Genomic DNA, 14,362 nt, shown 5'->3' on the forward strand with positions numbered 1-14,362 from the left:
AACTGCGAGATGAACTCGAGTTGCGCCCATTTACACTATATAGATCACCCCGGTGCTGTCAATCAAATCACCATTGCGAGCGCACACGTGGAACTTAACTGACAATGGTTTAAACGTTTAAACATATCATGGAACATATCGACAAATCTCATATCAAAACATAATACTCCGAATTTACACACAATTTATTTAATTTTTAATGTAGTCCAGTGTTAAATTTTCTTTGTGGCTATTAAGATTATCATTTATTATTTTAAACATTAACAATTATTTTTCTTTTTAAAATGACTGCATTTCCGCCTTGTAGACTGTGCATACATTAAGTAGGCCTTAAATTGTTAGGTTGGCGTAAAAATAGGGTAGGTATGGTAAGTATTTAAGATAAAAAATGTATTTGTTAATTAGCATAACAATGTATCAATGAAGGAAAATTAATTATTGTATGGTACGTTTTCAGTTCCTAAAAAAGATATCATTTTCATCCATTTAACAGCTCGGTGTTGAACCACAAAAACCGTTTACACTTCGTGTCTCGCCGGTGTAGATTCGACTATACCGGAGAAGGTACACCGGAAAACATTCAGCTTCGTTTTACCCCGGGGAGAGCACACCGGGGTGGTTGGATTTTCCCATTTACACCATTCAATAAAAACCACAACACCGGCGTTTAACGGCCGGCCCGGTGTACTAACAACTGCGGGGTTACACCGCTGTTACGGTGATAGTGTTCACTTTCGTTCAATTTTCGCTTTGTGATTTTAAACATAACATTGTTTAAGTTCTTTAATAACGTACGATTGTTTTTATATTGTTAATTATTTTAAACAATAAAGTTGAACGTTTCTTTATATTTCAGCAAATTAAATAACAAAAGACTTTTTCCCGAGTCGGGCGTCTGTTTGCCCGGCCCTAAACTATATGTACTTTTTTGGAGTTTAAATCGACAGTATTTGTTAAATTTAGTCTCCTTCTTGGCAGCTATAATGATTATATGAACAAGAATGAAAAAAAAAATGATCGTGATGAAAATTCGTGCAAGATGTCATGTTTCTTTTTCGCGCCGCTCTTTTTATTTCTTTCTATTTAGCCTATATTTATTCAGTTTTAATTTAAGAGAACGGAAGCATTAGGAAACAGTTATTCCATGCGGAAGTAAATTTATAGTTTACTACTACTAGCTCTGTCTACACTATCACAAACTATAGTTTGACAAAAAAGTGTGATGTGTCTAAATGGTATTGATATTGCTAATGGTCGTGATATTACATCAGACATCAAATGCCACATAATTAGTACAGAGCTTTAAGCTGAACAAGGCCAACAGCCATAAGTCGCGTGCTCTCAAAAAATGAACTCTCAAAAAGTAATGTACATCAAAACAGTTCAAAAAGTACAGAAAAGCGACGCATATTGATACCGGACCGACAGACAGACCGACCGACCGACATAGTGAACTATTGAGTAAACTTGGACTGGGCATGCGCACCGCTAAAGTACGTCTGGGCAGAGAGTCTAAATTGGAATTTGTAAACTGAATTGTATGCAGACTCGTACTTGTGCATCTGGCCGTGTTTCCGCAGTCAAAAATTTACCGATAAATTCCGCTCGAGACAAATTAACCGATATTTATCTCATTCAAATCAAGTAATTGTCGGATTAATGCGTTAATTTTTAACCCAACATGAAGGAAAAATTGTTGCGTTTTGAATGATGGGCAATTAAAATTACCTTCCCTTTGTGTAAAATGGTATCGACCACTAGCAATAATAATAATAATGGCGGATGGCTGTGCGACATCGGACGGTGTTGTGAAAACACCAAAAGTAAATGCTGAAGAAAAGCCTTTATTATCTTCAGATAAGATTGAAAATAAGCAGAAGGATGCTGCAGTTACCGAAGATAAAGAAAATGTTTCAGAAGAGAAAAACTTTGACGTTGTTATTGGTCAAAATTACCTTGTAAAGCGAGCTGATAACACGTGGCGTAAGTATTCAATCCTAGCTAGTCTAGGCTAGAGTACTAGTACTACTCTAGGCCTAGTAGGGCTAATTGTAGTAGTAGGTGCAAGCTAGGCGGCCTGTTGTAAGCGGCACGACCTAGGCCTAGAAAAAAGTACAGTAGGCCAAAGAGTAGGCTAGTCATGAGGTCATCTCTCCAGGATATTTGGTATTAAACATAGGGGTTTTTTTTGCAATGCCAATTACTATTAGAGGAAAATAAATCAAGTATGAAAATGGAAGTAATTTAATTGTTTACACTCTTTGTTTTTAGTTAATGCTGAAGTGGTGCAATCTCGACACAATGACTACAAGTCAGGAAGAACCGAGTACTATGTTCATTACAAAGGATGTAAGACTAAGTGTATAACTTTTTGTATAATGTTTCTTTTACTTTAAAAGGCAATGAACAATACAAAGTGCAAACTTACCAGGGAATGCTACAAAATATGTGGAATAAAAAAAAATCTTTGAATAAATTCAATTAACAATCTTTAATTCATTTTAAAGTGGTTTTAGTTCCTTTTATTTGCTTAGAGATTTATTTGTTGTTGTATTTAAATACTTTACTTAAAATTATGATAAATTTTGACCCCTGATATTATTATTGCTGTTGTTCTTGTTGCAGGCGTTAATAGTGCATAGGGTTCATCTCTTTCTTTTTCGCTTGCTTATACAGTATGTATATATTTTTTGTATGCAGCGATGAAGTTGAATCTGTAGATAATTTAAGAAAGTTAACATTGCATTGCTGTGTTCTTATCTTTTGTAATTATATTTTGCTGTTTTAGTGAATCGTCGTATGGATGAATGGGTGGATGTGAACCGCTTGGATGTAAAACGTCCAGTTGAGGTTAAGAAACAACTTGACCAAAATGTTATCTTTGCTGACCAACCAGACAGAAAGATAACTCGTAACCAGAAACGGAAGCATGATGAAATCAACCATGTCCAAAAGGTATAAACGCTCTAAATAGTCATTCAACAAAGATTTTGTGACTGTAATTTATAATTATAATATTTGTTTGTATTTTGTAGACATTGGCGGAAATGGACCCGACAACAGCGGCTTTAGAGAAAGAACATGAGCTAGTAAGTATTGTAAAAAGTCATCCATTCATAGAAGCACTGATGATGAAAGTATATCCGTGGTGACTAATAGAGTGTGATCACGGGACATTATATTATTATACTTCAGTGTTATTTGATAAAAGATTGAATTGTTTTGTCAAAATGTTTACTATGATGTAGTAGTAAATTATTATAAAGAAATACATACACTTTTAAAGGTAAGATTTTTTTAGTCATGGTATTTTTGCTATTTACATACATGTAGCCATATTTTTTATAGATTACAAAAGTCAAGTATGTTGATAGAATTCAGATTGGAAAATATGAGATTGATGTTTGGTATTTCTCGCCTTACCCGGAAGAATTCGGTCGTCAACCAAAACTGTGGATCTGTGAGTACTGCCTGACTTACATGAAGTATGAGAGAACATATAAAAAACACATGGTAAGACATACAGAATATGCATAAGTACTTGACCAATTTATTGATAAAGTTTGGACCAAGAGTGCAAATAATGAAATACCAAATCTATTCACAAATGTTTGTTAGGCAAGTTACAGTTGGTAAGGGCAAGTAAATTATCTGTAATATTTTACAGTCTGGATCCCTGTCCTCGCATTCAGAGTTTCTGAAATCGCATATATGGTGGTGTTTCAATTCCAATCATTCATTTTCTAGAGTACATGTTCAGTGCGGCAACCCCCTGGTAAAGAAATTTACAGAAAAGGTTCAATATCAGTGTATGAAGTTGACGGACATGACTCCAAGGTGAGATTCAAACAAATTAGAGACATAAATACGATATCAGTTTAGGATTGTTATCTGAAATATGTGGAAATGTTGCCTAAAATGCCTTTAGTCTGGTAGTTGAAGAGAAAAAATGGTACAAAAGAAATTTTTACACCATTGGCAGCGGAATTTTATGGATAATAACATATCCAAAATCGACAAAAATCCATCTTGGGGAAAAATTTTTCTTTTATTTTAATTTTTGATAAAATTTGCCTACTGTAATTAATATGATTGTATATCTTGGCAACCGTTAACTGTAGAGGCTTCTATTTGGTCTCAAATTGTTTACAACACACATATTTCTATTTGCTTTAATGAAAATGGTCATTTTTCTAAATATTGACCTAATAATTTAAACATTATCCAAAATATCATTATGGTCATTATCATAACTTTTATAAACGGCAAATTACATGTAAACCTGGAGTCCTTCAGGGATCTGGTTTTGTGTCTAATACAAAAGGATACAACATTACTTTGCTCATTTGTTTTCTTGCTCTATTTTGGTTGCACGACAGTGTGTGCAACGGATAAAAAAAAGTGAGGACCAATAAATAAACACTTATCTGAATATATATATACAGCTCTAGAACTATAATATAATTTCTACTTGAACCATGATAGAAAATAACTCAATTCATTTGTTTGAGAAGGAATTTAATTAATTAGTGGTGATAATTTGAAGTTTATCTAAAAATGTTATTGTTCTTTCTTTAGATATACTGTCAGAATGTTTGTCTTCTTGCTAAGTTGTTTTTGGACCATAAAACTTTGTACTTTGATGTTGAGCCATTCTTATTCTACATACTCACTGAAGTTGACCGCTATGGCGCACATATTGTTGGCTTCTTTTCTAAGGTATGTAGACCGTTGATACTGTAGAGGACACTGTTGAGTCCTCACAAAGTGTCCCCCTAACATGCTCTACATAAACAAGTCTTTGGTAGTGGTGTTGTAATTAGCACAACTCCACTCCCCATCAACTTCACATGACATGACCATGTCAAAACATATACCTTGCCCAGTATGGAAGTTTCTGGTGTCATATTCTATTAAAAGGTTTCAACGAAATGGAATATTCCCTGATGTAGTAATATTCCCTGATGTAGTAATATTCCCTGATGTAGTAATATCTTCTCAATGTTCATTTGAATAATATTGTTCTCCACAGGAAAAGGAGTCACCAGATGGTAACAACGTTGCGTGTATATTAACTCTTCCACCATTCCAAAGAAAGGGCTATGGCAAACTGTTGATTGCTTTTAGTAAGTTGTTCACTAACGACTAACAAATAATTTTGTGGCTAAAATATTATTTTGTATATAACCCAAAGACAAACATAACTTAAGTATTTGTATACATTATGATATTCCAGAATAAGAATGTATTAAGCAAAATAATTTGTAATTGGCTCCTTCAATCATCAACCAAGTGTGTGTTTGATGACATAATAAAAATAATTGATTTTATTGGACAGCCCTTTCCGACAGTTTCATTCTAATTTAAGCTTGATTTCCACTTTGACGCAATGCAGTTTCCAGTATTGTCGCTTGTTATTATTTAACTTAGTTGCGTTGTGCCCAAGTTGTTGCGTTGCATCAAAGTTGTTGCGTTGCATCCAAGTGGGAACCAAGCCGTAGCTGTATTTGGTTTGGTTTCATATCATGCTAGTATCAAAACCATCATTTGATTAAAACTGAGCAAGATCACATAGATTTTAATTTTTTACACAGGTTATGAACTATCAAAGATTGAAAATAAAGTTGGCTCACCAGAGAAGCCATTATCAGATCTTGGCAAACTAAGTTACAGAAGTTACTGGTCTTGGGTTCTGTTAGAGATTTTAAGAGATTTCCGTGGCACACTCTCCATCAAAGACCTCAGGTATGGTTTACTTAAATTCAAGACGAGTGCCAAGCCGGCTTTGATGACTCCTTTTTTTTTCATTGTGTACGATAAAGCATGGTAAATGGTAAAGCAATCTCAAATTAAAGGACAACTTTGAAAGTTCTGGCCCACTTTACCAACATCTCAAAACATCAAGATTACTCACAAAAAACATATTATTCTTAAATACTACAGTACATTACAATTAATTTGAATTGAAGTTTTTTAACATTATATAATGTTTTAATGTTGTGTTTATAAAAATGAACATTTTACTACCATAATTAAACTGAATTGTGGAGGGTAACACTGCTTAGAATTGTAAGATGGTTATTCACTGATCGCTATAAATGACAGAATACTGTCACGCTCCGATGAACACAGATGCTTTGTTTCTCCCGTTCTGATGCGATAAGTCCCTAATATCATAATAACTCTATTTTCAGTTCAATGACAAGCATTGCTCAGAATGACATCATTAACACACTGCAAGCGCTTAACATGGTGAAGTACTGGAAGGGACAGCATGTTGTGTGTGTAACGCCAAAGTTAGTGGAAGAACATTTAAAGAGTACGCAATATCGCAAACCACGTCTTACAGTAGACAGCAACGTCCTCAGATGGAGTCCTCCTAAGAAACCAAGTGCAAAGTTTGGTTCCAAGTTGAAAAAATGAAAATGAAGGTAATTTTTAGACGCACCGACAAAGAAAGAACTGATATATGTAACTGTTGCCCATTAATGCTGTCCTACCAAAGTGAATGTATAGAGTTTGAATGGATATTTTATTCAAATCAAACATCTGATTATGCCTACACTTCACATAGTTTGTTTAAATTGCATAAATGCATTAAGAAAACAGTGTAAACAGACTACAAGTAATTGCCAGAGCATGGTAAGTACTTGTCAGTGTTATTTTACACATACTGTTAAACAATATTAGTCTAAGGTATCATGGTCAATTAGTTTCTTGAGCATCATGTCCTCACATGGAGCAGACCTATCATAATGTTATGTTAATATTTCTATATGATACATACTTTTTATCATTTTGTGAAGACATGTTAGTGTTTTAAATAAAACACAAGTGTGTTTCAAGTTCTCCCAAAAAAAACCAGAATATAAAAAATGAATGATCTACACTGAGAGTAATACCACTGAATGAGCACTGTGGCACAGTGGTTAGAACCTCTTGATTGGACAATCAAGAGGTTGCCGGTTCAAGCCCCGACCCGGTCTTTGCAGTGTTAAGTCCTTGAGCAAGATTCTTCATCCACATTGTTCGTCCTCACCCAGGTGAAAGAAATGGGTACCGGTATGTAAAAAGTACTGGGAAGGTAAATCGGACTCGTTTGTGCGGGAGGAGTGGCGTACAAACAAACACACTTATTGGGAGTCTGGCCCAAATGCTAAAGAAATAAAGATAGGCACCGCGGCTGTTATCATTAGCTTAGGTTTCGACTTTACCTTTACCTTACAGAGTATCTAGAAAGAAACACAAATTAATATTGTATTATCATTGGCATATTTATGTATTCTCCAATATGTAAATATTGATTTTTTTGTGGTGGAACTGTAAAACAGCTATTATCCAATCATTTTTTTTAGATTGTAAATTAATGTATAGTAAACTGTATTGAATAAATACAAAACATTTTACAAAAAGGCTAATTTGTTTGAGTGAAAAACATCTGTTTGTGTTAAAATACAGTATTTGCAATGCTACACAGCAAAAATGTAAATTTTCAGGTATGTTTCATGGAAATGATATTTGCTTTGCTGCTGATTAGAGAAATGGTACTACAATACTAATTACATGAGTTATGTAGGCCTGTCAATTAAAAGGGTGGTAAATTCATGTCGATTTATTTATTCTTAATGGTGGTGTATTCATGTAAAAGTTTGATTTTTAAAGACGGTAAAAAAAGTCTAGGACGTAACGTACAATGATCGTGGGACGTGTAGTAAGCAACGTAATTCACATGACGTAACGAAATGCATGTATGACGTATCGTACGTAGGACGTGAAGCCAATGCAACTAAAGCTTGGTTCCCACTAGAACGTACGGTAACGCAAGGACGTAAACGCAACGCAAGCGTTTTAACCAATGACAAGCGTTTTAACCAATGACAAGCGAAGTTATAGACAGTTAGCAATTACAAGCGAATAAGCCATCGCTTGTGATTGGTGAATTCAATTGCGTTGCGTTACGTCCTTGCGTTGCGTCGCTAGTGGGAACCACGCTTAAAGCTTGTTTCCCACTAGAACGTAACGCAAGGACGTAAACGCAACGCAAGCGTTTTAACCAATGACAAGCGAAGTTATAGACAGTTAGCAATCAAAAGCGAATAAGCCATTGCTTGTGATTGTTCAATTCACTTGCGTTGCGTTACGTCCTTGCGTTGCGTCGCTAGTGGGAACCACGCTTTAGCAATCACAAGCGAATAAGCCATCGCTTGTGATTGGTCAATTCACTTGCGTTGCGTTACGTCCTTGCGTTGCGTCGCTAGTGGGAACCACGCTTTAGACGCAATATATGTAACGTAATAATAATAATAATAATAAGATTTTTATAGCGCACATACCACTCCAGAGTGCTCAAGGCGCATTTAAAAATAAAAAAGAAATAAATCATACAAATTCCTGGCAAATAAAATGCAATTTCTTTGGAGGGTCCCCATCCGTTGTCATTCTGTCGCGGTCCCGGACCCCTACCTAGGTGACCAAACAAAGGAGCAGGATACACATTTGCCTTGCCACAGACGACCGGGTGCTCAGAGACAACAACCAAGACAGAGGCACCCCAAAGAGAATGCTGGCCAGGAAAAGGTATACAAAACAATTCTAAGTCTAAACAACTTTAAGAAACCTCATGATTTCCATATGCCTTAATGAATAAATGTGTTTTTAATAATTTTTTAAAAGTATCAACAGTTTTGCAAAATCTTATAGAGCTCGGTAGAGCATTCCACAGACGAGGAGCAGTAACGGAGAATGCTCTGTCACCCCATGAGTGGTGAGACTTAGGCTGATGTAGAAGCAGCGAGTCACTAGAGCGCAGATTACGTCCGGGAACATACAGCCTAAGCATGTCAGAAATATATTCAGGAGCCATGCCATTTATAGACTTAAAAACAAAGAGTAATATTTTAAAAACAATGCGGTACCTAACAGGGAGCCAATGCAATATTTCCAAAGTATTTGATATGTGTCCATATCTTGGTAATTTTTTAACAACTCGTGCCGCTGTATTTTGAATCAGTTGGAGCCTGTGGAGTTGTTTTTGTGGTAGCCCGTATAGCAAAGAGTTTCCCATATCTAGTCGTGAAGTGACAAAAGCATGAACAAGTTGTTTAGCTGCTGTCTCATTTATAAACTTACGAATCCTTCGAATGTTTCGCAAGTGAAAAGACGACGCAGAAATAGTTTTTGAGATATGAGAAATCATAGTCATACCCACATCCATTTCAACCCCAAGATTTCTAACCTGCCTAGCCGGGTCAATTTGGGTTTCACCAATGTGAATAAAGCTTGGTGGCAGTTTTTCCAACTGCTGTTTTGATCCAAAGAGAACAAATTCTGTTTTTTCATCATTTAATTTAAGAAAGTTGTTTTTCATCCAGACACGCAATTCATAGATACAATGTTGGAGCAATTCCAAAGAAATGTCACTGTGTTTCATAGTAGGTTTAAAAGAAATATAAATCTGAGTATCATCAGCATAAACATGATAGCACAGATCATATTTACTTATGATATCCCGTATCGGGTGTAAATAAATAGTAAACCATTGCGGCCCAAGAACAGATCCTTGTGGTACCGAAAAGTTTAGAAAAGAAGCTTTTGAAATAGCATCACCAATACATACGTGTTGAGGTCGTTTTTCCAAATATGACCGACACCAATCAAGTGCATTTCCTTCAATACCAATATAAGTACTGAGTCTATTTAGCAACACAGAATGATCAACCGTATCAAATGCTGCACTTAAATCTAATAATACTAGAGCAGTTAGCTTTCCATCATCCATCCCACGTAGGATGTCATTATTTACACGAAGTAATGCCGTTTCAGTACTGTGATGCGCTTTGTAGGCAGATTGATACGGATCAAGTAGGCCATGTTTTTGTACATGCGACAAAATCCGTTTAGAAACAACCTTCTCAATTATTTTTCCTAAAAAACTAAGATTCGAGATAGGTCTGTAGTTTTTCAGAATCTCGGGATCTAGACCTGTTTTTTTCAATGTGGGTCGAACATGGGTGACTTTTAGAGACTCTGGGAAAGAGTAGACATGAGCGCGGTTTTCTAGAACGCGCTGCATGTACGTAGCGGTGAAGGCGAGAATGGCGTAGACGACAGTGTGACACAGCCGAATATCGCAAGCATTCTCTGCAAATTCGACGTAGACACACATTTACATAATCAAACGTATTGTAGACAAAATATTGTTATTACAATTAATTATGTAATATCGAATTCATTATACAAGTATCGACCACCAAGCAAGTCGATACGAATCTATTCGCTAGCTCATTTACATAATTACAGTACATCAATATTAATGATTTAATCTCATATTTCCCTTCGAGCGGTAGGCTATTCATCAGATACAAATTATTCTCAGTAGAGATAAACTTTATCTACAGTACGAGCTTGTTTAAAAAAGATTTGAACCGAACATGTGTGTCATAGGCGTGTTGCACGCATGCGCATATGCATTTATTATCGCTTACCGGTCCCGAAACGTTATATAGAGTAGGCCTATTTCACCTTTCCTACAGCTGATTACGATTGTGCAACTAAACAATTTATGGCACATTTGACGGGACATTTGATGAAGGTTGTTTCCTTTAATATAGGCCTACGAGTTATAAAGAAATACAGTTCAACGCGAAAGGCAAAAATGAGACGTTCAGCTGACCTTTGTGACAGAACAGAAAACATCATTTTAGATTAGTGGGATTAAAAAATCATACAAATGCGGCCTAAGTGCTTCTTAAAAACCATAAAGAGATTAAAATCAGAAATCTCGATTATTGAGTTACAATTTTACAAGGTCATGTATTAGAACAAAACATCTTGCTCGAACGATAAATGAATAATAACTTTACGATACGTCCAAAATTAACCACCAAAATAGGAACATTCCGAGCACTGATTGGGTATTTTTTCCGTGTTTTGAGTTATAAACAATTTGTATGCGGCCTATCCAGTTAGAATTATTCTCAAGCTCGTTCATATTTTTAGGATAGAGAGATGTTATATAAATTAACACGTCCATTGATAGATGTTTCTTTATTATTGTCAACATGATGTAATTGAAATAATTATATAGTATGTGTATTGTGTGATGACTTGAAGTCCATCAAATAAGGCCTTGCTTATTGTTTTATTTTTCATTTTCCATATGTTAATTAGCTGCATTGACAATTATAATATTTCCCTTGGTATTATTGTTTATAGCTATATCAAAAATGGTATTATTTCCGCTGTTAACCTTCATCAAATAATTTAATACCGTATCTATGCGCTGCGTTGACTCATCAGACTTTTACCTCTGCAAGTAACTGTGTCAATACGAACCATGTTGTTTATTTTACAAGGATATACATTATTATAATAAGGGACAAACATCATGTGATCTGTCGAGGTCAGATATAGCTTCACTGGATTTTGGCTTATAGATGATTCTTTCCTGAAACTGCTTGCGACGTGCCAATAAATCAAGAGGTATGTAGGCCTACACGACAGTAATGTTACTGTGGGAAGAGTGAATATTGGTTATAGGGTAACGATTGAATTGAACATTATAATGTTGCATGTAATCGAGTGTCAAAAGTCAAATGCTTAACATATTTAAGTACAGGTAATACAGGTCTACTATTAACTGATAACTTATCTTAAAGATGTATTGTCCCCCTGAAAAAATAATTTTTTACATTTTTTTGTTGTTGAATGTGCTATTTTATTGTCACATAATAGTTATCCACTTTGAAAAAAAATTGAATAAAAAAAAATGTATTTACCTGAAAAAACTGTAATTTAAAGCAAAATATAGTCAAATTGACTGCCAGCCAATAGGTTTTTGGTTGAATTTGACAATTTTTTTCATTTTATGTGAGAAAACATTATTTTTTTTTTCACGGAAGGGATTAAAATTATTATTATTATTAAAACTACAAAATAACCTATTCAAAGTTAATTTTCATTTTTCATGTTTTTGGGGGACAATACATCTTTAAATAAACTTGACTCTTCAAGACAAAATTCATAATTTTTTTCTTTAAACCAGACTACTGCTACCAAAATGGCGTCAAACGAAGTAGAACCTGTGCGAGTGATGGTTTGGATGGTTCCTCGAACACTATCCACTGTCTTCCTCAAATCGATGAGCAATCTGGATCGGGTCAAGATCATATCTGAGCCGTTCACGTGTGCATCTGCTTTTGGTCCAGAACGACTTTTGAAGGGTGCTGCAGAAGGCTTTGTGGATACTGTATCTGATATTAGTTCAAAAGCCGAAATGGACATGGGTCTGGATCACAATCTTTACACTTACAAGTGGGTCAAAGAGTCGCTCTTGGAAGGAACATATCCCGGCAAAGTGGCCGTAGTATGTAAAGATACAGCAATGAGCATTCCAAGAGATAAATACAATATGATCCCACGTGGATATAGACATGCCTTCATGATACGACATCCAAACAAACTTTTCAAATCTTGGAACAAGATGTTTGCAGCAATGATGCCGCACCTTGGGGAGGGTTTCTTATTCTCTGAAATGTTAAAAGCATCTGGGGCAGAAGGGTATGGCTTCAAAGAGCTGTTTGATCTTTACGAATATGTGAAGAAGAGTGGTCTAGAAAGGAACCCAATCATTATCGATTCTGATGACTTGCTTATGGACCCAGAAGGGATTCTTCGAAAATTCTGCAAGAGTTCAGGTCTTCAGTATACAGATAAGCTATTGAAATTCGAAGCTGGTGATGGGGTCGTGAAGCAATGGGCAGCGTCGAAGGTTCAGCTGCAAGCCAACAAGGCCGTATACGGTGTTTACCAGGCTGCATTTGATAGTACGTGCTTCAAGAAGCCTACTAACATGGATCCTCCTCCACGATCTGAGTTCTCCGAAGATTTGCTTGAGTGTATTGATGTGTCGATGCCATATTATGAAAAGCTGTATGCCGATCGATTAACGGTGTAATGAGACTAGGCCTACTTTGCAACGTTACTTATTAGTTTGCTCTAATTATTTATAAATCATACTGTCAAATTATAGAAACAGTGCTCATATTCGGAACATGATCTCATAATCGCGTCGAGCATAGCTCATTGGCGAAAGCTCCGTATTTTTCTTAGTTATATGAAAAATGTCTCAGACGGGATTCGAACCTGCGACCTCTCGTAGTTTACTCTTACCCTTTTTGACTGGTAAAGTGACCGTAATGTATAACGAATAGAATAAAAGAATAGATCAAACTTTTTAATATAAATTCTTTTTAGAGAAAATGTCATTTTTATTGACTGTAAGTGTTGTTTAAGCTTTGTATATATACAACTAGGCCTACGTGATAAGGATGCGTTTGTGTGTTGAAAACAATATGAATAACAAATCTGAAAGTTCGGTTATACCGGACGGTAAATTACCATCATTGATAATGATTTGTAATAGTTAAACAAAATGAGCGGTTTTTTAAAATACAGTGTAGGCCTACCGGTATTACATTGCGTAGACTGGTTAGGATTATCGTTCCTACTTCACTTATAGAATTTCCATCATGCCAAAAATAAGAAAAAAAAAATTACAAGGATGTGGGTTTTATGCGGAGACTGCTTAATTATTATGCCTTACTGTATGTCATCGTGATTCTAGGAAACCCACTTCCTGTAAGCCAGACACTTAAACGGTGAAGACATCTTTTAGTTTAAGGTTATTATTTTGGCCAACAACTAAACAACTTATATCAATGTGCAGCTGGTAACCCTTGTTAATTTACATACTTGACCATGCAATTGCCGTGTCCCAATATCCCAGTGTATTGTAATATTAAGTTTATACTGTGATACTCTATCAGAATTATCTTGATAACTGCAAATTGTAAATTAAATATACAGTAGCGATAATCATCTAAATGGTTGATTGGTTTATGCCTGCGATTACATGACTATATACTATAAAGTTGCCCAATACTTGGAATTACACAGTGTGGCGGTGATCGCACCAACATAGACCATAGAAAAACATACAAGAAATCCAGAATTAGAAAGAATCGGCAGTTTGAGGCACAATAAAAACACATGAATTCGTTAGTATCCTACTGTGGCTTCAATCGCTCGTTCCGTTTAAATGAATAATGTATGCAGAACTAATAGGAATATAGCTGCCATTCTGAAGCTTACAATTCATTTTTCTTAATCGTAAGACTAAAATGCCATTCTCCATATAGGCCTACAATAAGCACAATACAGGAATCAATTAATATAAACCTATCGGTTCGACGGTTTGTACCTAGGCCTACTAATGTCTGATTCTTTGGTAATATGTTTCATTTACTCTAATACTTTGGTTATAATTAATATAAGTCCTATTTATCTGAGAAGTGCGCAAGCC

The 14,362-nt window shown here is 35.5% G+C and overlaps 2 protein-coding genes across 3 annotated transcripts; both read left to right on the plus strand.

Moving 5' to 3' along the window:
- Positions 1-1,775: 1,775 nt before the first annotated feature.
- Positions 1,776-7,605, plus strand: LOC140052480 (histone acetyltransferase KAT8-like). Its single transcript, XM_072098088.1, has 10 exons — positions 1,776-1,983; positions 2,272-2,349; positions 2,789-2,955; positions 3,036-3,089; positions 3,349-3,513; positions 3,748-3,837; positions 4,579-4,719; positions 5,033-5,126; positions 5,595-5,745; positions 6,195-7,605. Exons 1-10 carry the CDS (start codon positions 1,776-1,778, stop codon positions 6,421-6,423), a joined length of 1,377 nt encoding a protein of 458 aa, XP_071954189.1. The 3' UTR covers positions 6,424-7,605.
- A 3,730-nt stretch (positions 7,606-11,335) lies between these two features.
- Positions 11,336-14,137, plus strand: LOC140051244 (uncharacterized). Of its 2 annotated transcripts, none has more exons than XM_072096384.1 (2): positions 11,336-11,481; positions 12,044-14,137. In XM_072096384.1, exon 2 carries the CDS (start codon positions 12,059-12,061, stop codon positions 12,953-12,955), a length of 897 nt encoding a protein of 298 aa, XP_071952485.1. In that variant the 5' UTR covers positions 11,336-11,481; positions 12,044-12,058; the 3' UTR covers positions 12,956-14,137. The 2 variants fall into 2 exon arrangements, with proteins under 2 accessions (XP_071952485.1, XP_071952486.1); XM_072096385.1 differs by lacking the exon at positions 11,336-11,481 and adding an exon at positions 11,499-11,539.
- The last annotated feature ends 225 nt before the right edge of the window (positions 14,138-14,362 follow it).

Source organism: Antedon mediterranea, chromosome 6 (assembly GCF_964355755.1).
Source record: "Antedon mediterranea chromosome 6, ecAntMedi1.1, whole genome shotgun sequence".
NCBI classification, from domain to species: Eukaryota; Metazoa; Echinodermata; class Crinoidea; order Comatulida; family Antedonidae; genus Antedon; species Antedon mediterranea.

Excerpts from the sequence above, each read along its gene's own strand:
- LOC140052480 (XM_072098088.1), top strand. The coding sequence starts at position 1,776 with ATGGCGGATGGCTGTGCGACATCGGACGGTGTTGTGAAAACACCAAAA. Across the intron at positions 1,984-2,271 it reads GCGAGCTGATAACACGTGGC|TTAATGCTGAAGTGGTGCAA; the intron begins GTAAGTATTCAA and ends CTTTGTTTTTAG. Across the intron at positions 3,514-3,747 it reads GAACATATAAAAAACACATG|AGTACATGTTCAGTGCGGCA; the intron begins GTAAGACATACA and ends TTCATTTTCTAG.
- LOC140051244 (XM_072096384.1), top strand. The coding sequence starts at position 12,059 with ATGGCGTCAAACGAAGTAGAACCTGTGCGAGTGATGGTTTGGATGGTT.